This window comes from Lissotriton vulgaris, chromosome 10, assembly GCF_964263255.1.
Source record: "Lissotriton vulgaris chromosome 10, aLisVul1.2, whole genome shotgun sequence".
Classification (NCBI taxonomy): Eukaryota; Metazoa; Chordata; class Amphibia; order Caudata; family Salamandridae; genus Lissotriton; species Lissotriton vulgaris.
The window spans coordinates 168,521,498-168,545,469 of record NC_141698.1 but is presented as its reverse complement, the minus strand read 5'-3'; the positions used below and the strand labels follow the sequence as shown (position 1 = coordinate 168,545,469).

General features: G+C 45.6%; 1 protein-coding gene across 1 annotated transcript in view; it reads left to right on the top strand.

Moving 5' to 3' along the window:
- Positions 1–23,972, top strand: part of LOC147684910 (uromodulin-like) — a 566,426-nt gene that overhangs the window by 435,602 nt on the left and 106,852 nt on the right. Inside the window, exons 11-13 of the mRNA XM_086940797.1 lie at positions 434–541; positions 12,094–12,302; positions 17,408–17,565. Coding sequence (XP_086796923.1) covers positions 434–541; positions 12,094–12,302; positions 17,408–17,565 — 475 coding nt within the window. The remainder of the gene's footprint in view (positions 1–433; positions 542–12,093; positions 12,303–17,407; positions 17,566–23,972) is intronic.

The following is a 23,972-nucleotide window of genomic DNA, read 5'->3' as shown; positions in this document are numbered from 1 at the left end:
TGAAACTTCCAAAGAGAGTACATCAAGCACAACTCTACTGTTTGTCTTCCAGAAGGGACAATGCAAGTCCCTATTATAACATCAGTTTTCTGTGCTCGGATGTTGGGTTTTTCACTTCCCACAAAGTGAGATACTGCTATTATCAAAGGCATAGACCATACCGCTATGTGAATGTGTATTGTTTCATATACATAAACCATGCAAAAATAATTATTTCCTTTAGGCTCTTTTACATAAGATGAAATCATGGTTTTGAAAAGCTGGTGGGGGCTATTGGTCAGGATAATAAATCTATTTTCAAACATGGCCTGCAAAAGTCAGAAGAATGTTGGTCAGAAATTATGTATTATGGTTCACCAATGAAGTATGATCTAAAGAATTTTTAAAAAAGTTATGACAAACATTTTAAAAAGTTATATTTTTTCTAATACAGATCCGAATTATCTTTCACCTGGATGCTCTGACTGTACTGAAGAAGAAGAATGCAGGATCATCAATGGTGTTGAAGGCTGCCATTGCAGGAACAACTTCTACAGTAGTGGTACGTATGCAAGCAAATATTACATAAAGCAGATATCATTAAATCCATCACAATTACACTTTTTTGCTGTACGGTTTTACATTCAGAAACAGATAGGTTATTTCTGTAATAATAATTGTTGATCCCTTTTAACCAAATAGCTCATAGGGGGGTATTGAAGGGTATCTGAAGATGTGCAGGGTGGTGTTATGTGTTGCTCCCTCAAGTGGCCTCTCTGGGCAGTGTTGGAACTAACATCATTGGCATGGTTTTTCTACTAATTTTTTTGCCTTCAATCCTCCTGTTTTGGCTGACATTTTATTTGCTGGACTTAGGACTCTGCACATATTACCACTGCTAACCAGTGATAAAGTGCTTGGCTTACACAGAATTGACACATTTAATTTACTTGGAAGTCTCTAGTAAAGTGGTACTTCCTATGTCCAGGGGCTGTCAATTAAATGATACTAGTGGAACTGCAGCATTGATTGTGCCACCTACCTAAGTAGCCCTTTAAACATGTTTCAGGCCTCCCATTGCAGCCTGTGTGTGCAGTTTTAAACTGTCATTTTGACTTGGCAAAATAAACCTTTTACCAGGCCCAGACCTTCTTTTCTAATTAACATAACTCACCCCAGGGTGGGAGGGGTAAACAGCCCATAGGGAATGTTGCAGTGTATTTAAAAGTTTAGACATGTACTTTTAATTTTTACATGTCCTAGTAGTAAAAAAACTCTTACATTCGTTTTTCACTATTGCAAGACCTGCCTCTCCTCTAGGATAACATGGAGTTACTTCATTACATTTATTAAGTGATAACTTTCAATTTGGAGCAAATAGGAATGTCAAGTTTGTTGGCTGGTATTACTAAAATCTACATTTTGGAAGCATCATTTGATTATAAAACTATTACACATTTTGCAGCAGTCTAACTTATATGGTGTGTAATGCAAGTATAAAATAATGACTCACTCATTCACAGTGCTTTCTGTCTCATAATCAAAAAGACCTTTGATATAAGTAAAGGTTATAGTGCTGCTGGCTAGTCAATATGTAAGTCAAAAAACATAAGCAGGGCGAATGTTCTTGTGGCTGTGCTATTGTTATTGGATGTTAAGGTGGAGCCTTGGCAGAAAGGGCCTCATCCCGCATCCTAGACCTGGGCTCCCCCCTGAGCTGGAGGTCAAGTAGGCAGTGGGAGTCCACTTGGGTCTGTCAGCCCTTCTTTCTGTATTGCCTCCTTGATCACTTTCTCCTTCGGAGGAACCCAGCGTGCCAGCGGAGGCTCTTCTTTGCCATTGAGAGCACCATTGCCTGCATCCACTATCACTGGTTGCACCAGTGTCGTTCCTGCTGTACCAAGGGACCTCCAGTCTTCAGAAAGGCAGGTGGTGCATGGCACCTGAGATCTTTACGTTCTGCAGCCCGGCTCCATGGCGTCTCCAGAGAGTTAAAAAAAACAAAAAAACAACAGGTTCGTGGGGGGTCTTTAGCTTGGATGGGCCTTTTCGTTCTTGCTCCCTTAAAATGTGTGTCTGTGTATTTATAGTTGAGGACCTTGACCATGGTAGGCCGGGGAAGGGGGGGAGCTCTTGTCAAGGCAAACAGTTGACCAGCTGGGAGTTATAATGTGATTCGGTCCTTTTAGAATTTTTCAGGCCTTCAACACGTTCACTTAAAACCAACCAAGCAAAGATTGCTTCTACGGGTGTTTATGGCATCTTGTGCACGTTCTTCCAGTGATTTGGTGTATGTAGACAGGAGTTGGTTGGTGAATTTGAGCCAATTGAAAGTATTGTCAAGCTACGACCTTTAGCATCAGAGACTCTATCCACTACATTGCCCAAGTCGTGGCGCAGGAGACTAACATCTATCCCCATCTCATTTACCTTAGTCTTGAGGCCCGCCCAAGTAGCTTGTATAGCCTGTAAGATAAACTCTGTGCCTGTTGCGTCAAGGGGCTTAGGAGTCTGTGGAGGCCCGCAGATAGTTTTGGAAGCATCAGCTGAGGATTTGTAAATCTGTCCATTTTCGTTAGTGCCTGAGAGGATGGCAGACGATCCCTGCCCATCATGTGCTCTTTTACAAATATTAAGGTTTTTCAGGTGTTGGTGGGGTTATGAGGGGGAGTAGGCCTGTTTGCTCCCCAGATCCATGAAGTGTGTGGGCAGCATGAGCAGCCAAACTGTTGTGGCTGAGGAGGCACCACATCAGTATCATTAGAGTACAAGATGGCCACTGTCAGATTAATGCCCTCCTGCAGCATCACAGTGGTGAGTGTGGGGGGAATCTATAGCTCAGCAGTCCAACACCCCTCCCCACACAAGAGCCTGAAGTGTAGCTACCACAAAGTAAGATTAGGGCACATCCACACTAATCAGACCAAAGAGGTAGGCCTCCAAAAGTGCGTCCTGCAATGGGCCTCATCTGGCCCATTGCAGGACGCCCCATGTGCATCCCCCATGCCCGACACCCTGGGGGCCCGCAACGGGCCCCCAAACACAAAAGACCACATGCTTTTCCAAGGCGGAAAAGCCGCAGTGGAAAAGCATGTGTCAATGCACATCCTAATTTGGCTGACGGTGTCTTGCAGACACCGCCACCAAATAGCCCTCCACACCCCGCAGATCAGCGGCGGACGGACCTGCCGTCCGCCGCTGGTCCCACCGCAATCCCACCGCCATCCTAATCTGGCAGTGGGTGTTTTCTGTGGCCGCGGCGCTGAATCCACATCCTCCAGGCCGGCGGTTGCTTCCGCCGGCTCGGAGGATGCGGATTTACCGCCATCCTAATCGGCCCCATAGTGACATGATGTTGCCGCTCTTCTGTAATAACTTATTACAGTTGAGTTCTGAAATCATAAGGCTTCTGCCAGAACCAGCAGCCTGAGAAGAAAGTCAGGTCATGGAGCACAATTAAAGCAGCTATATATGGCCGGGATGCCCGCCACCCCCTCCCAACACCAATTCCCCAAGGGGAGGAGACAGACACTGGTTTGAGCTTTTGGAAGGCGGGGGGAGTTACCCCCCCGGCCGTATTTATTAAAATATGAAACAAAATTTAAAACATTAAATTAAAACGTTTCATGAACTATGTACAATTTTACTTTCGTTACATTTTGATGAAGACATGTTCTTTGGCTAACCTTAACAGCTCTCTAATACAAAGGTTTCCTAGCCGAGTCTAGCATCCTGAAAATGTATACATTCTAAATTAAAATTGTACATCCTAGCATTAAGGGCCAACGGCAAGGTCTTAACCGGTGTCAGATCCCTACTACCAAACTCCCGCCCTCACGGTGTGAGTGGTGCATGCGCAGAGGACTTTACCCTTGTTGCCAACTGTAACTTCCCTTGTCGTGGGGGCCCCTCTCACTCGACGCCATCTTAAAGGTCGTCCGAGTCCCCGTGTGAGGTATCTGTAAGAAGGACAGCGTGGACTCCCCCCTTCCCCACACTGTCTTCCGCCGTCGCGGATATCCGGCCCCCGGGAAATTCGTAGGAGGGGCATCTAGCCGTCTCCCCCCTGGGAGGGGCCTATGGCCGTCTCCCCCTAGGCGACCCATCCGTAGTGGGTGCCGCCTACCCGTGGGAGGGGCCGATGGCCGCCTCCCCCCGGGCGCTCCCATCCATTCTGGGTGGCGCCCCCCCTAGGGACCTTGAAATTACTGCTCACCGATCATGACCTTACCGCCCGACCAAAATAAATACGACAGTTGTTTTACCTACTAAGGGAAGAAAATTCACCTAACGTGAAACAGCTTGATGATTCATCAACTTTTCATTTCTACAAAGGGAAAAAAAAGGTCCTAAAGCACAAGACAATTACATTACTTGATACATTCCTTTACTTTTCTACAAAGGAAGAAAGGCCTATACACATTTATTCAGTGCTGAAACAACTTGACTGCATCTCTTTAATACAATCTGATATCATCAACCAATCACTTTATTCAAAAAACATTGCAATAGGGGCTGGTGGGTGGGTCAAAATTGCCACTTGTTCCGTCGAGGGCTCACGAGCAATCGAGTGGTGCAGACTTCAGAGCACTGGAACAAGAGGACGCTTTTTTGGATTCCCGCTCTTTTATCCGTCTGCGGGAGGGCGGGGACCCTCCTCAGGTACGCCCACGGGGTGCGGTCTTCCGGGTGGGTGTCTAGGACAACCCCTTCTGGGCGGGAAGGGCGTGCTCTGGCTACGCCGCTTTGGGCATACCAGCCGAACCACGCCCCCCGCCCAAAATGGTTTCCCGGGGGGATCGGGGCACCCATCCATACGTTTGGGGGGACCGAGTGGTCTTCCCTTTCCATATGGCCGGGATGCCCGCCACCCCCTCCCAACACCAATTCCCCAAGGGGAGGAGACAGACACTGGTTTGAGCTTTTGGAAGGCGGGGGGGAGTTACCCCCCCGGCCGTATTTATTAAAATATGAAACAAAATGTAAAACTTTAAATTAAAACGTTTCATGAATTATGTACAATTTTACTTTTGTTACATTTTGATGAAGACATGTTCTTTGGCTAACCTTAACAGCTCTCTAATACAAAGGTTTCCTAGCCGAGTCTAGCTTCCTGAAAATGTATACATTCTAAATTAAAATTGTACATCCTAGCATTAAGGGCCAGCGGCAAGGTCTTAACCGGTGTCAGATCCCTACTACCAAACTCCCGCCCTCACGGTGTGAGTGGCGCATGCGCAGAGGACTTTACCCTCGTTGACAACTGTAACTTCCCTTGTCGTGGGGGCCCCCTCTCACTCAACGCCATCTTAAAGGTCGTCCGAGTCCCCGTGTGAGGTATCTGTAAGAAGGACAGCGTGGACTACCCCCCTTCCTCACACTGTCTTCCGCCGTCGCGGATATCCGGCCCCCGGGAAATTCGTAGGAGGGGCATCTAGCCGTCTCCCCCCTGGGAGGGGCCTATGGCTGTCTCCCCCTAGGCGACCCATTCGTAGTGGGTGCCGCCTACCCGTGGGAGGGGCCAATGGCCGCCTCCCCCCGGGCGCTCCCATCCATTCTGGGTGGCGCCCCCCCCTAGGGACCGTGAAATTACTGCTCACCGATCATGACCTTACCGCCACAGGCCGGATAGTTGACCGACTATCCGCCCCCCCACACCTCCTAAAGGTCATGCCTCCTCAAACCCCTTAGCCAAGCTATGAAGTCTCCTATGAGTAAATCATTCCCCTCCCTGGACAGGTGAACCCCATCATTCAAATAAAAGTGATCACCCCGAATACACCCATGTGGAATGCTATGCAGATGCGCGGAGCGAAATAGTTTCCCAATTTTATTGTTGACCCTCTTAACCGAGTGGTTCAACGCTGACACAGAGAAACCCCCCCGCCAAACTTTCCTGGGAATCATGTGAGACCAGGCAATTGTACACCCCGGGAGCCTCTTTGCCAACCAGCTGACTGCCGACAAAATGTGTTCCACTAACACTCGTCTTCCCAGTCTTACCAAGTGTATTGCCCCCCAAGTGTACTATGATTATAGATGGCGGTGACCTTTGCCGCCCTAGAAGACCCTCCACAAACGATTGAAATTGGTCAAAACAGAGGCCTCCCTTCCCATGGAAGGACACTCTAAACCCGTATTCCCCAGATGCGTGAGTCGCGTCACCTGCCATGAATACGTCCCCGGCGCGCCTCACGTATAAGTGGCCCACAACCCATACCACTTGCTCTCCAGTCGGTGATCCTCGACCGCTGCTCCTCCGGTGATGGGTTGATCCCAGATTCCGCCCCGCGTCACAGGCTCGCGAAACTGTAATTCAAGCAAAAGACAACAAGCGTGAGTGTATTTCATCAGTCTCTTACAACATGTGCAGCCGCACATACCTTTTGAAACAATTCGAGGACCAACGGCCTAGCTGTTTTACCTCTTCTGCACCCAGACCCCAAGCCGTAGCCTCAGTAGCGGCCCCTATTCTGAAGGAGTGGGTCCCAAAATCGCACGGGTCCATGCCCGCCTCGGCGATTGTCAGTGCTAGCACCCTCTGAAACTGAAATCTCGTCAGAGGGGTGCCATCTTTGTGCCTAAGCAGGCTCCCTCCCCATGTCGCCGGCCTCTGTGCCAAGTAGTCCTCTAAACACTTTATCGGACAAGTGGGGCACCCTCGAGCGCGCTGCACAACCACACTATCCCCCACAGCATCTTGGTCTGTCTTGGACCTAGCTATCGAGATTAGCATCGAATCACCCCGTATTTGCACGTGATCCCTGCAAAGGCCTCCCTCCAAATCTTTCTTGTTCCTCGCCACGAGTTCGCTTACCCGCATGGCCCCATGAAATGCCAAGGCAAAAGCTGCCCGGAACAGAACTGCCTCAGAAGGGGAGGAGCATGTCTCATCCAGCTTTGCTAAAAGCCGAGACAATCTCTCTAAACCAATCGGGTGCCTCGTATCTTGTTTGCGACTCTCCAGGCGTTGCCAGCCGCGAAGCGCCTTTCTGACTAAAAAGGAACCCGTTGGATCCCTTACACCGTGGAGCTGTGCCATGAATGATATGGCCGCCCTATGTCTGTTGGCAGTCGCGGCTGATCGGCCTTCTCTGTGCAGTGCTACTAGGAACCCCAGGAAGGATTCCTCCCGCCCCCAGCTATGTCTCCCTGACGGGCCCAAAAAGGCGCAGTAAGAACGAAATGCTGCCTCATAAGCCTTCCTCGTCCTGGGCGCTAAGCTGGCTGCCACGAGGTCCTGTAATCCGGGGCACCAATCCGCCACAGTGCTTCGGGGAACGGTGCCGCCACTAGGTCCGCTGTGGGTAGATAGCCCCTGAAAGCCTGCATGTGTGAACGAGAGAGTGCATCAGCTGCATTATTCAGTACACCCGGCACATGTTTTGCCCTGAATTGTACATTCAATCTCATGCAATGTAACACAATCTCTTTCAACAGTCTCAAGATCCACTTGCAGCGGGCCGCTTGCTGATTGATGCACTCAACCACAGTCATATTGTCCGACCAAAACACTACTGATCGGTCCCTGAAATCGTCTGGCCATGCCAACAGAGCCACCCAGATGGGGAACAGCTCCAAGAACCCAATGTTACCTGTTAGGCTACTGGAGTGCCACCACGTCGGCCATACTTGTGCCGACCATCGGTTACCAAAGATGGCGCCAAAACCCACGCTCCCGGCTGAATCGGTCCATAAACCCAGTTCATCCGATGAAGCTGGGGGTTTGTTCCACACTACTCGACCGCTGAAGTCCGCCAGAAATGCCAACCAAATGCGCATATCCTGACGGACCTCTGCCGACAGTCTCGTGCGGTGGTGTCCCTCCTTGAGGCCGACCATAGCTTGTGCAATGGAGCGGGAGAATGGGCGAGCCATCGGTATTACTCTCAGGGCAAAGTTAAGCTGACCCACTGTTTGTTGTAACTGGTGCAGGGTCACTTTCTCTTTGCCTAGGCATTGCGCTAAGGACGCCCTGAACTTGGCCACATTCTCCATTGGCAAACGGAAGCATCCCTCCACTGAGTCGAGCTCAATTCCCAGAAACTCGAGTGAAGTAGATGGCCCCACCGTCTTACCTGGTGCCAATGGGACGCCAAACTCCTGCATGAGAATGCAGAAATCCTGCAGTGCCTGTGCACAGTTTGCATTGCCTGCCGGCCCCAAGAACAGGAAGTCATCTAAATAGTGCATCACTTCTTCATGTCCTGTGGCCTTAGTGAATGCCCATTCTAAAAAACAGCTGAACATCTCAAAATAAGCACAAGAAATTGAGCAACCCATGGGCATGCATTTATCCATGTAATATTTCCCTTGGAACGTAAATCCTAGCAAGCGCTGGTCCCGTGGGTGTACCGGGAGCAACCTGAATGCCGATTCGATGTCTGATTTCGCCATCAGAGCCCCAGGGCCCAGGCGATTCAGCAGGGTCACAGCATCGTCAAACGATGCGTACCGGACTGAACAGATATCCGGATCAATGGCTTCATTCACCGAAGCGCCCTTCGGAGCCGACAGGTTGTGAATGAGTCTATACGCCCCTGGGTCTTTCTTCGGGACGACTCCCAGAGGTGAACACACGAAATCCGCCACCGGCGGGCATGGGAAGGGTCCTGCTACCCGCCCCAGGCTGACTTCTTTGGTAATTTTTCTGGCTGCCACTGCAGGGCTGTGTTGGACGGATAGCTGATTTTTACAAAAGGGGGTCCCCTGAAAATTTCCCGCCGGGATGTTGAAGCCATATAAGAAACCATTCCTCAACATCCCTGCGGATATATGATCAGGGTATTTGTTCAACCAGGGAATCAAAGCCATGATGTCAACGGGTGAAGGGGATTGTTTACCCAGAATCACCTTACTCTTGCTTGGAGCCCCCCTTTCCTCCCGCACCACCGTTCTTGGATCTACAGCTACTCTCCGGGTGTGAGGAGTTCCCACAGCCCGCACAAGCATGCCGGAACCTACACGTTCCCTGGGGTCTGCTACAGTTTCCTCTGTTGAAGCCTCAACAGACCCCGCGCTTGCCCCCATTTCCGCCGGTCTTGGGCTGTGATTCTCCACCGGCGCCTGCTCGAAAGGGCTGTGCTGGCCTTTGCTGAACTGTCCCAGGCCCGCTCCCGCCCGGCGAGGACGTACCTGCCGATCCAGGCAAGAGCTGCCTGTGCCACGACACCGTGTCGAGGCAGTCCCATGTCAAAGTTGCATCAAACTCTTTAGACTTTCGGAATTGTATGTCATATCCTTTCCACTCATTCCCCCCGTACATGTTATGAAAATCCATGATCCTATTCTGGTAACAGGATAGCTCTGTCAACACTTCAGGCTTACGCTCCCCCATTACTGCCGTAAATATTGAGAAGGCCTTCACCCAGTTCGTTACGGTCTCGTCGACCCTAAATTCTGCCATCTTGGCCCGCCATACACTGGGGTGCCATAGATCTTTCTGGGTCTTTGCGTATTCCATCTCCCGATGGTCGGTCAATAAAGAAAACATATTCACATACTTGTCCCCCCATATCATTTCCTTGGTGGCCGCTGGGATGTGCTGGGCCACCCTCTCACGCCGCGAAGGCACTGAACTTTCCCCCACCATTGGCAATGGGTTCTTACCAGGTTCAACCGCCGTGTCTGTTGTCTTTTCCCGGCTAACCGTGGATGCTCCTGGCGCCACCTGTGGAGAAATAGAAGGAACATTTGCCGTCCCGGCTTCCCTCGACTGCCGTAACTGCTCAATTATTAATCTTGCCTCTTCGGCCGGATCCCCCACAGCCACTGGCCCCCCTGCTTTCTTTTTAAGCCAGGGCAACACTGCCGCTAACTGAAGAGCCAGTTCCGGGGGCATCTGATCATCATTAACAGGGGTAATTACAACCGGTATTGGTAGACCTATATCCGGACTTGGTACCGGGCCGTCCGCCGGTGTGATGGGGGCGACTGGGGATACCTCAGGAACCGGATCCTCCCCGGAAACCGCCCTCCTCTTAATACGCTTCCTCCTACCCTCAGGGACGACTCCCGGCAAGGCCGGGCCTATTACCTTCTTAGGGCGGCCTGAGGGGTTGTTCTGGGCCGCTAACTGCTTTTTAACTTCGGCCAAACCTCGACCGATCGAATCAACTTTACCGAGTTTTCGGTCCATGATTGCCATCCGGTTCGACAAGGTGCGCAGTACCTTTTCCAGTTCGGAGCTCTTTCCCGCTTTTTTGCCGGCCATAGCTTCGTTTTACTCCGCTCAAGTCGATCAACGAGGTCCCAGGTCCTTCGAACCGATAACTGAAAGAGAAAAAACAAGATTACAAGTTCTCAAAATTGCCGCTTGTTCCGTCGAGGGCTCACGAGCAATCGAGTGGTGCAGCCTTCAGAACACTGGAACAAGAGGACGCTTCTTTGGATTCCCGCTCTTTTATCCGTCTGCGGGAGGGCGGGGACCCTCCTCAGGTACGTCCACGGGGCGCGGTCTTCCGGGTGGGTGTCTAGGACAACCCCTTCTGGGCGGGAAGGGCGTGCTCCGGCTACGCCGCTTTGGGCATACCAGCCGAACCACGCCCCCCGCCCAAAATGGTTTCCCGGGGGGATCGGGGCACCCATCCATACGTTCGGGGGGACCGAGTGGTCTTCCCTTTCCAAATGTTGCATTTCTTTCTTCTACTCAGTTTTTATAGGTACATTGGTACGCAGAAAGGAGATATTTATGACAACATATTTATTTTTGCACCCCTTAAATAGTTATAGAAAAATTAGAATTATTCTGCAATGATATGTATTAAACTGATTCCAATATCTTTTTGCAACAAATATTCAACAGCTTTTTTATGTGTTTTATTTTGCAATAGGAATTCTATTTTCATTTTCATGTGTGCAAACATGCTTTCTCTTTTATATGAAACAGCTATGCAGTAAGGATTTAAGTAGTTTGTTCTAAAAGGCGATGGTGTAACCATTTATTATAAGGATTAAACGGGCACATGCATCAACATTGGAGTTTGCGATTCCTTAATTGCGAAAAAGAAGGAATCGCAATTAAGAAATCGCAAACTGCAATGCATCAAGAAATCGCTAAATAAATTGCGATTTCGTAAAATTCCTTAATTGCGATTCTCAATTTAAGAATCGCAATTAAGGAATCCCTCCCATCCATTCCTATGGGCCTAGAGGCCCATAGGAATGAATGGGAAGACATTCTCATTTTGCAAATCGCAATTAAGGAATCGCAAAATGAGAATGCAATTTCAAGGGTGCAGGGGGGTCCAAAGGACACCCTGTTGCACTCCTGAAATTTGCCATTAAGTACATTTTTCTCACACACATGCCCCAAGGGCATGTGTGTGTGTAAAATGGCACTTTGAAAAATGCACTTTTGTTTTTTTTTAAACATTTTCGCACATTACCATGAAGGTCAATTACATGGAAATTTGCACCCCTTATTTGCGAATTCGCAAATTTTAAAAGTTTGATGCATTGCATTTAAGGAATCTCAATTTGAGATTCCTTAAATGCAATTGCAATTTAAGAAATCGCAATTTTGCGATTTCTTAAATTGCGAGAACAACAAAATGCATAATGCATCACAAAAATGGGAATTGCATTCGCAAACGGCCGAATTTTGCGATTCGCACCGTTTGCAAATGCAATTTCCTTTGATGCATGTGCCCGATAGTACTTCCTGCAGTTCATGATAAAAATATTGAAAGGCACCTCGGAGTTCTATTACTTTTGAAAGGGACTCAACCTTCAGCCTTGTTGTTCTAAATTATCATGGAACTCCTTTTAATGTATGGCAGGGAGGTACTTTATCCTGTATATCTATTGCGTAGGGTGCTGTTTTCACTTAGACTGGTAATAGCAGACGTTGACACTTTTCTGAAAGACAAGGTAAACGTTACCAGACTAAGCTCATCTGTTTCTGTGAGGGGATAGTGAGTCGCATGAACAGTAATATTTCATTGAAGAGGTATGTGATGAAGGTGATGGACACACCAGTGTCCTTAGTGCTTATGTAAATGTGAATTTCCCTGAGTGTATCATTCATAAGATTTCTAGAGAAGTGTATATTCATCTACTCTGAAAGGTTATAACATATTACTCATACATACATACATTTTTCCATGTTTTCAGATGTCAGCAGTTTGCAGCCTCAACTCCAGTGTGAATCAACTTACATGAAAATCTCCTTTAGCACGTGCCAGCTGAAATATTTGGGGCTCGAAACCCACAACATCCACCTAAGAGAGTACAGCTGCATGGCCTTTGAGGACCGCAATGGCACTGGTTTAATGTCTTTAGTGACTACAGTTCAGAGTGGGAGCTGTGGAACATATTATGAAGTGAGGGCAATCCGAATGCTTGACTTCTGTGATTTGTTGTGGCAACTCTGCCAAATGTGCATTGCTGGTAGCTTGTAATCAAGAATTGAGTGGTAACAATGGGTAGTGGCTGAATCAGGTGTACAGTAACATACTCACATTTTTTTTCATATTACATTAGGGAGAACCTGGAAAATGGATCTGGGGCAAAGTGACTGGAATGAGGGGAAAACGTGAAACATTCTGAAATTAATGTGTAAACACCGCTTCCCAAGTTATTCATATTTCCTTGGTGGTAAACCTGGAATAGAATGCTAATGTCGCCCCCCAAATTATCGTACCCTGTGGTCTTTGTAATTTTGAGTGCAGTTGTGTTACTGCTACATAGAGCCCCGTAGAAGTGTGATGGAGGCGCGGGGTGGGGGTTACACTATTGTTTAATGAAGCATTGACTCAGAATTTATGAATGAATTCTTCATAACTTCATCGATCGTAGTTGCAACAATTGCAGCAAGCATATGGTAGGTACACTTGTGATTATACATACCATGACAGTCTTTTCTGCAGGAACAAAACCAGAATCTATCAAAAATAATACTTACAATAGGCCTGAGAGACATTAAAATTACAATGATATAATTTGCATAATTTTGGACATTTTGCATTACGCTTTTTACGCAATATTCCTGATATTGCACAATGCCCATTACTTGTTTCATCGTACACAGTAGAATTATAGTGCTAGAGCGCTGTAACGATGTAAACAACCAGAACATGAGATGCTATTGCTTGTGGTGCCTGTATTTTCACACTATTTTTAAGCATGAAATGCACCCTTGCATCAAAATGTGACATTCTACTCTAAAATATAGCCCTAAATGACAGGTTTACTTTTTGCATAAATATGCACCATTTTGCCAAAACTGAGCATAATTGCGCAAAATACTGGAATTTTGCACACACTTTAACACATGGACATTGTGATATACAAGAGAACTAAAATATATGTATTACCTGTTGCCAGTAGGTAGTAATAGTTAGAACCAAAGTTTCCACATGAAAAGCATTTTTTTTCCCAATAACTTTGCACCGCTTGACGAATCTCCACGAAGTTTTCACAAAACTTCCCCTTTTTAGTTCAGCTGCTGTGTTGAAAGTTTCCTGGTGACCCATCAAGCAGGGATCTCCCGGGCTCACGTCACAGCAGGTGGGGGTGCTGTCCCAAACTCAGGCCAGCAGCGGTGCAATCAAGGGCGCGCAAGAGAATCTCCCCAGTGGCTAAAAAGCACACGCAGCCCTCAGAAAGCACACAGAGCTCCTAGTCAAGCACAGCACATGGGAATAGCACTAGGAAATTCCCAAGGAGAACGTGAGCACAAGGAAATCCAATAAGCACCAGGACCTTCCAGTGAGGTAAAAAGCACAGTGGAGTTCCAATGATCACCAAGAACTTCCAATAAATTGATAGCACAAAGGAGGACGACTTTAATATCCCTGAGTCTTCCAAAACAGGAGGCCACACAAGCCCCTTGAGATTCTCGCCAAGCAGGATACCACAGCAGGGCAAAAAGAGTCAGTCCTTTTCCTCCGCCACAGACAGAAGTAGCAACTGCAGGCCAACCCACCCCTCACTCAGAAAAGTCAGCGCTCCTCACACAGCTCTTCTGCTCTTATTCTTGGCAGGGTCCTCTTGTTTCTTGAAGTAATCCAAAGGCTTGGGGATTTTAGGTCACATACTTGCACCCCATTTTGTCATTGTTCTCTTTGTGGCAGAGTCCCTGAGTTCAGTCAAAACCAGTACTGTCCACCCTGGTCCAGCATGACCGTAGGGGGTGGGGACAGCATTGTGCAAAAATATAGAGCCTATTCAGGTGTTAGCGAACTCCTCCAACCACTCTAAATGCAGACCAGGTATATTCAGCCCAGGGATGATTCACCCAGGCAAGCCGGGACACCCCCCTTGTGACTGTCTAGAGTGAATGCACATCTCCAGTTCCTGTCACTCCAAGACCAGACACTGATACACAAACAGAATGGTCAATCAAGAAAAGGCCCACTTTCTAAAAGTGGCATTTTCAAACACGCCTTTACTAAAAGGAGTGCTATTAAATTCTGAGTTTAGAGAGCCTAATCTCCATTTCTCTCTCTTGTCCCAATTGAAAGTTTCACATGGAAAATATTATAGTGCAGCTCTAATGATAGCCTGCGGGACAGACAGCTTTTCAACAGTGAAAAACATAATACACAGTAGTTCACTATCCGGAACTTGTGACACACACCAGTACATGTCCTACCTTTCGCATACACTGCACCCTGCCCATTGGAGCACCTTGGGCCTACCATAGGGGTGCCTTACATGTAAGAAAAGGGAAGGTTTGGGCCTCGCAAGTGGGTGCACTTAGCAGGTTAGTTTAAAAGTGTACTCGAAGAGACTGCAGGGGCAGGTGTGAGACGCATTTACAGGACTGATCATGTTGGTGGCACTACCCGTGCTTCAATCCCACTTGTAGCATTTGATTTACAGGCCCAGGCACACACTCTGCACTTTGCTGGGGACTTACCAGTAAATCAAATATGCCAATCATGGTTAACCAATCATATTCACAATTTATATAAAGATCATATGCACATTAGCACTGGTCAGCAGTAGTAAAGTGACAAGAGTCCTATAGAAAATTGAAATAGGGTCAGAAAAATAGGAGGCACAAGGCAAAAAGGGCCATGTCTCACAATGATCAACTCTGCTGAAGAGCTAAACCCAAAAATAGACATGGAAGCTGTGATATACAAGAGAACTATATATATAAATAAATATAAATATATGTATTCCTTTATGTCACTGTTCAGACCAAATTGTATTTGTGTTACTCTAGGGAGTTGATCTGACAAAAATCACGTCTTAGGATGCACGTCATATCCCTGTATCACACAATGTCTGTATTATGATGGACATTGATGTGCCACAAATGTAAACTAAGGAATGTAGGTTGTGATGTACAAAGACCTTTGGCTAAACCAATCCATCATCAACGTCCTAACACGTGGTAGCACCCATAGGCAAGGCTTCCTTTGGTAGCAGTACTGCAACTAGTTTTCTGCTGGAATTAAGGGCCAGTCAACGTTTGGTTATATTTTGGTTTACAATAAAACTTCAGACATTTCATAACAATATTTTATCATCATACTGCATCATTTATCATAGAATGAAAAAAAAAACGTCAGTTTCAAGGCTTAATTTATAAAAGAATGAGTGCCAGTGGTCAAAGCTCTGCTCAGTAGCCCACGGCCGGTGCTATTAAGTAACAGAGCGCCCAGTGTGTAGTCTGGATTCCACCTCTTGCCTTTTTAATTCACCACCGGACAATTCCTGCTCCTTTCTCTCTCTCTCTCTCTCTCTCTCTCTCTCTCTCTCTCTCTCTCTCTCTCTCTTTCAGGTTCCTTTTTTTCTCCCATTAAGATGTTTTTCATCTCTTTCTTTTTCTCCTCCTTTCCAATGAGTTTCATTTTCTCTCTCTTATCCTTGGTAAATGTCTAATGAGGGAAAATTAGTGCAGGTCCCCAAAAATGAGTGCCCGTGGCACCACCGGCACCACCAGCTCAAATTAAGCACTGGTTAGCAGACAGCCATGAGCAAAGAAATAATGTAAAGCTAATATTTCTGCCAATGCTATTCAGCATAAAAAAGAAACAATTATTAAAAAGAAGCCAAAAATGCAAAGTTAGAAAATGCTTTTACACATAAGCTCAGTATCTAGTCTGAGACCCTTAGCTGACGCTTCGCATATTGTCCTAATTTCAAAATACCAGAAGCATTGCCTCAAAAGGGTTGTATAATGTTACAACGCATGCTTTTACCCTGCATGCCGTTTCAACAAAAATTTTTACCCCGACTTTCTGTCGGGGGTGCGCTGGATGTTGGAATAGAATAATTTACTATTCCAACTCCAGTCTGTGCAACAGAAGGGATGGTGTTGGAGTTAAATCCAACACCTTTCACCTCCTACAGCAAACGATTTTCGTTGCAACGGCATGCGGGGTAAAAACATGCATTGTAACGCATGTGGTGTAATGGCTGTTTCCCTGTACAATCATCTCTTGAACTGTTGTGCTTTTTCCGACAGCTATTTTCATGAGTATTGCATTCTGCATGATAGTTCAAGGGTATTCAGCCACATTGTCCTCTCAGATACAAAGCTGTAGCAACTTAGGGCTGTTTCTAGTCTTCTAACTAGAATCTTTAAAAACAGATGCCATTGGTGCGCTATAGTTGGGGAGGTCTAGGTCACACTCATGCCTATACTGGATTGGGATGTAGCTGCACGGGTGCCAAAAACAAGAGAGAGGCAGGGCAGGGTTAGATTGGGATCCAAAATATGCCCTGGCACCATTAAAAAAAAAAGTTGCCACATTTGCTGGTTGCACCTTTTTGCAAAACACTACTTCAATGTTTTAAGTATTATGAAAAGGAGAGGGGGAGGTTCTCTAACAGAGGCACAATTCCTTAACTTCACTGAGATAAAAAAAAAATGCAAATCCTTTTAGGACTCTGTGCATGGTTTAGTTCACAGTGGTGAACCACACCTGAATATAAGTGAGGCCCCCTACTGATTCTGCATACATTAAGGGGCCAGTCCAGCGAGAGACTGGGATTGACTCCTCCGCCCCATTGGTAAAAGGGAGGGAATAGAGGTCTATCTGACTCTGCAAAGGCCGCTCAGGCCCCCACTGGGCCTCTGGCAGCATCTGGATAAAACAGAAACAGCCCAAATTGGCAACAACGCTGCCCAGAAAAGTGTCTCACAGCTGGAATTCAGATACCGGCCCATCGCCCATTGCCCAAATGCCCGCCTTGCCAATCTGACCCTGGAGGGAGGGTAATTCTGGCTCTGGAACACTTTGAGACTGCCCTGTTCAGCATCCAAATAATCTCAGAAAGAGTTGCCTAGGTACACTCCACACCTAATATGAACTGCCTGAATTACCTGAAACGGTACAAAAGGGGGTGGTCACCACCCCCTTTTGTACTGAATTACCTGAAAAGCAACTGTTATTTTCTGGTATTGTACGCTTGTATTTCTGATTAATTCCTATGCAGTGAATTTCTAACTGGTATCTCTTTTTCTTAGAAAAATGACACGTATGCCACCTACATAAATACAGTTTTCTTAACATCGGATACGAGTGGGATAATTATTAGAGACCAGGAAGTCAGGGTCAATTTCAACTGCTCTTACCCCATGGACATGCTGATCAGCCTGGATGTCTCTTTTCAACCCATAATCAGGTATGGAACTCAGTCTATGTATATAATGCAATTACTAACCTGTGCACGACTTTCTCGCATGTAATAATAAACTATGAAACACAAATCCGAAAAAAATTAAATATTACTAAGTGTCTGCATATGTGTGCAATGACTGACTGACTGATTTTTCTTGTAAAGCGCACTACTGCCGAGGCGTCTTGGCGCTGCATTAGAGTCAGGCATTTACTTCGGGCCTGTTATTATTACTTGGGAAAAGGCCATGTTTTAATTTCCTTCCTGAACGCCCGTCTGTTTGACAGTCCTCTAAGTTGAAATGGAAGTGTGTTCCAGAGTTTGGACGCCAGGAACGAGAAGCACTTTCCTCCACAGCGTACTCTTTTTATTTTTGGGATTTGGGCCAGTCCAAGGGATGAGGATCTGAGAATTCTGTTTGGGACGTAATGTGCAAAAAGAGATTGAACATCTTTCGCACCTTCTCCAAACAGGGCTTTGTAGACAAGACATAGTGATTTAAATTCTATTCTTTTCCGAACTGGAAGCCAATGAAGGTTTCTAATGGCTTTGGATGTAGGGTGATGTCCGGGAAGCCCGAGCAATACTCTGGCTGCTGCGTTTTGAATGGCCTGAAGCTTATCCAGTTGCACCACTCCCATTCCCAAATAAAGTGCATTGCAGTAGTCGATTCTGGACATAATGTTAGCGATAACTACCGTTTTCCTTAGGTCAAAAGGGATATAGGAGAGAATCTTTTTCAGTCCTCTTAAGGTGAAAAAACATGCAGATGTGACCTGATTAATTTGTGGAGCCCAAGTCAGGTTTTTATCAACTATTACTCCTAAATTCCTGGCTTTTGAAACTGGTGTCTGGGTCGGCCCTGCCTCATTTGGCCACCATTGTTGACTTCAGATTTGATCCTTTGTGCTAAATACCAGGACTTCTGTTTTTGCCGTATTAAGTTTTAAAAAATTAGTATTTATCCAGCTCATCAAGGACGAAATACAATTACAGAAGTCCGTGGCTCTGGTGTCTTCTGTCTCCGCTAACGATACTATGAGTTGTGTATCATCAGCATACGATACCAATTTGAATCCGTGGCTTTTTATCATTCTGGCTAGTGGGGTTAGATATATATTAAATAATGTCGGTGATAAGGCCGATCCCTGAGGTACTCCTCCAGGCAGGGTAAACTCTTCTGATTTTAATCCACTCCAGCAGATCAGTTGCTTTCTGTCTGCTAGAAAGCATAATAGGAGGGAGAGTGCTGTGCCCCTTATTCCCACCTCCTGCAGCCTTTGACTCAGCACGGTGTGGTTCACCGTGTCAAAGGCTGCAGTTAGGTCCAACAGGACTAGTATGGCCCTTCCCCCTGCATCGGTTACCTTACGTATTTCTTCTGTTGCCATTATTAAAGCAGTCTCCGTAGAATGTTTAGCATGGAAACCATGCTGAGTGGAAACTAGTAAATTATTTGTCTCAATGAAGGTCATCAGTTCACAGTTGATGGCCTTTTCTAGTACCTTTGCTGCAAAAGGCAGACAGGAGATGGGTCTGTAATTCACATCAACTTGAGGGTCTATTTTTGGTTTTTTCAAAAGTGGGCGTATGCAGGCTTTTTTCCATGCCTTGGGGAACATTCCGTCAGACATACTCTTGCTAATTAGTGGGGCTAGGGCAGCACTAATAACTTTTGATGCCATATGAACTATATGAGGAGGACAGGGGTCCAAAGGTGAACCAGATTTTATGCTCAAGACCAATTCCTCCATCCTATCATCTGAGATTGGGGAGAACGACCACAGACCAGTCAGTTCCTTCTTCCCTTCAAGTTGTCCTATATTTACTTGATCTATACTTTGTCTTGACTTTTCTAAACTGTCATACACTGTTTGGACTTTATTTTGGAAGAATAAATCACCAGTGCTACAGCAATGAACAACGCGGCCCCGATTACCAAATTAAAAATGATGTTACTTAACTGCAGATCGATGATAAAACATAAAACTGAAATACACGATCTTGTACAGGAAGGGGGTTTCGATGTAATGCTTCTCACTGAAACATGGCTGGAGGAATCCTCCGCCCTCGATATTTTGGAAATAGTGCCCTCGAACTATAGTCTTCTAAGAATCGATAGGCTAAAACAACGCGGCGGAGGACTTGCACTCATATGCAAAAAAGAGTTAGAATGCACCCTCACTAATAAGGCTATCATAAATAGTGAATGTGGTACATTCTCTATAAAATTGAACCCATCTATGACCATCACTGGTCTTCTTATATATCGCCCTCCTGGCACTTCAACCCCTTTTTGCAACCAACTCATAGAATCTTCCACCCAGTTAGCTATAAGACATAATAATCTTATGATTTTAGGTGACCTAAATTTGCATTTTGAAGACAAGAATGCAAAAGAGGCGCAAATGCTTAAGACAACACTGCAATCATTGGGAATAAAATTGTTATCCACCATCTCCACTCACCAACAAGGTCATCTCCTTGACCCAATTTTCGCTACTTGAGAAGGAATTGAAGTTCACCCCCCTATCCCAATAATCTGGTCCGACCATTATATGGTTACTTTTGACATACCTACTAACAGTACTAATAATGTACCTAACAAACTATTATCTCTTAAGCGCCGTAATTGGAAAAACTACACCCCGGAACTATTTATTAGCGCATTAGAAGAACCCCCCCCGCAGGTCAGTCCCTACATGACACTTGGAATAATTATGAATTATGGCTAGAGAAGGCATTAGACAAAATCGCCCCGTGGACCTCAAAACCCCCTGTGAGAAGAACCAAATCAGAGCCATGGTACTCTGAAAAACTAAAAATCGCTAAGACTCAATGTAAAGCGATAGAACGCAAATGGAGAAAAAGCTATACGCCCGACCTTAAGGAAAAGTATAGATCTGAACTAAAAAAATACCAGAAAATGGTAAGAGAGGAAAAAAGCGCCTTTTTTAAAACTAGAATTGAGGAGGCAGACAATCCTACGAAAGTACTGTTCTGTATCTATAAAGAATTTACAGATACCACACGCTTACATACACAAGACACATACTCCAACGATATATGTGAACAAATAGCAGATTTCTTCGTCGAAAAAGTCGAGAAAATTCATGCCACCTTGCCCAAAGTCAATAAATCAGGAAAGGAGGCAACGACTAAAGCCTCAATTACTCTAAACTCCACGCTTACCAATTTCACTACACCTGACGAAAAAGACCTCATCAATATCATTAATGGTATTCATTCAGGCTCTCCTAGTGATGTGTGTCCACTGGTAAAAAGCAAGGACATCATGGAACACTTTCTTATAGATCATATAAGAAACTTGATAAACCTATCCTTTCAAGAATGTAATGTACCTGAAGCCTGGAAAACAGCGCAAGTCATTCCTCTAAAAAAGAAACCTAATATCCCTATCACTCAGTTCCAAAACCTTAGGCCCATTTCTCTCCTGCCGCAATGTGCCAAGATAATAGAAAAAATAGTAAATAAACAGCTCATGGCCTTTTTAGAAAAGAAAAATATACTACACCCCTCTCAATCGGGTTTTAGACGTGGCTATTCCACAGAATCAGCTGTGCTCTATTCTACGGAATGTATCTGTAAGATGGTGGACGAGGGAGAGACAGCAGCGTTGGTCATGTTAGATCTAAGCGCAGCATTTGATACTGTGCTTCACGCCACGCTGCTGTCTCGACTCTCGGATATAGGAGTGAAAGACCAGGCACTACTGTGGCTCGAATCTTTTCTCACCAAAAGATCGTTTCAGTTGCACTGCCCACCCTTTAAATCATCTTCTCGTAGCGTGAGTCATGGGGTTTCACAGGGCTCCAGTTTGAGCCCTACCTTATTCAACATCTACATGGAGCCCCTGGCTCACGTTGCAGAGAACTTTGGGGTGGGCATTGTAAGCTATGCCGATGACACCCAGTTGATGTTTAAACTTACCCCAGACACCGAGAAATATGCCACCAATTTCTCCAGCTGCATGTCGGCTGTTGCCACCTGGATGGACAACAATTGCCTCCGCTTAAATGGAGACAAGACAGAGGTGCTGGTGGTGGAGAACAAAACATCGATATGGTCTCAGACATGGTGGCCTACGGCCCTGGGTGAATTCCCATGTCCTGTAGAAAAAGTCAAAAACTTAGGGATTATGATTGATTCAGACCTCTCGGGTAAATCCCAAGTTAGCAAAATAACAGGCAAGTGCTTTGGCACGCTAAAAACCCTGCGGAAAATCATTGATCTTATTCCTATTGGAGCCAGAAAAATTATTGTTCACGCTCTAATAACGCCTCATTTAGATTACGGTAACGTTCTCCTCTTAGGCCTGAACCAGAATCTTTTACATCAGCTTCAATGCATTCAAAATATGGCCGCTCGCATGGTGTTGGGTCTTCCTAAAAGAACCTCTTCCAAGACTGCCCTTTCCAAATTACACTGGCTCCCTGTTAGGGAAAGAATCAGATTTAAAAGCCTTTGCTACGCTCATCAAATTGCCCACAATAAAGGATCTACCTACCTTAGAAGTCTCCTAACCATTCATCGACCGATCAGAGACTTAAGATCATCTGGCATGACACAATTCAAACTCCCCCGCATTTCCAGAGCAAAAATGGGGGGTAGATCCTTTCGCTACTTAGCAGTGAAGCATTGGAATGCCCTCCCAGTGCATCTGCGAATGGAACCCTCGGAAATTCTATTCAGAGCTAAATTAAAAACCCACCTCTTACCGCAATAATTCCTTTTTGGTCTGTCCTTCCCGGTTCCTTTCCCATGAGAGTTGTCTGTCAGCAGTTAGCGCGGGGATACACAGTTTTGTGCAGCCATGCGCTCTATAAATGTCCTATTATTATTATTATTAGTGCTGAGCAACCCTTTGCCACTTGTCTGAATTTCTGCTTGTGCTCTGAGTTTGAAGATTCAGAAAGCCATGGGAAAGCACAAGAGGTCAAGAGAATTGTAATACAAGTTTGCTTAAATATCTGTTGTCTAAAGAGAAACGGGGAGAGAACATTGCCCTATATTCTATAGCAAACCATATTGATTACAGCATATCATAAGTCCCAAGAAACACACACAGGTGCCAAAATAACGTTATTTAAAACTCTCAAGCAAAATATTTTTGTTAGTACTTAGTGCCCAGATCACCTGGGGGCTGACATAAGACAACATAAACTATGTGCTTCGGAGTTTCCTTCTTTACCATAATGTTCTGCAGCAGTCATTGATAGGGCATTATCACACCACTTTTGTGAACCATAAAACTCCTCCCATTAATATTTTGTCACGTATTTTGGTCCTAAAATATCAGTCTTGGCTTGGGTTAAAAAAGCAGCTGCAGTGCTATCTTTCGTAGTGGCAGACAGCAGACTCTTGGCTGCCATCTTTTTGCAAAGCATGGACTCAACGCAGGCAAACGCGATTGGTTCATTGTGTCCATGGATGTCACAAGGTGGGAAAAGCAGGGGCTTTTTTCCCCAATACTGCTTTTTTGCAATCTGCCACTGAAAAATGTATTCATTTGTCACAAAAGCAAGCCTAGACTGCTGTTATGATATTTGGATGAAGAAGCAGGTAACTCCAGCCGCCACTGCATGGCAACATAAGCTCACACTTCATAAACAAAATCTGTGACACATGTTCAGTGACACAGTTTTTTAAAATTATGAACGAGGTCCTCATGCACCAGTCAGGGGCACCGTATGGTGCTCTGGACCCAGACCCCACAAAAGCATTTAACAGGCCTGGACCTGGTATTTTAGTTCAGTCTCTTGTACAAGTTAATTTGTTTATTCATCAGACGTTAACAATTCAGTTCTGTTCCAGAAGCCAAATGGACTAAGCGTTTGTACATTTAAAGGTTTTGCCACTGCTTAGTGCTCTGCTCATTATACATATCTGCCTTATTTAAATTCACCCAGTGCCATCATGAATCTAGCTAAGTGAACCAAACATGAATGAAGCAACATGTACTTTTGTTTTCTGCTTAACTTTGGAAATAATTGAATCTTTATCATAGACATCATGGCTGTGTTGTCATTACATGTGCAAACATATAATAAAAGCAACATTCTGAGGCTGATTGGTTGGTCCGTCTTGTCGTGTATGCCTAGAAACTGTGCACCAACACAAGCCTAGAGGATAATTGAACATGCATAAAAGAAAATCTGTAAAAGCAAAGACTTTATCAAAAATCAGCTATCCTCCCTACTGTGGCATTTTGTGAACGCCACAGTTTGAATGGGTGAGGAGGGCTCAGGAGACCAACACAACCAGGAAATCAGTCTTCTCATGGTTTTCGATTACGTTCTCTGGATTTCGCCTGACCTAGATACAATTTATAGTAGAAACCAATGTCCGCCCTCACACAGCAATGTGAGTGCCTTATACTGGAGTCGGGGATC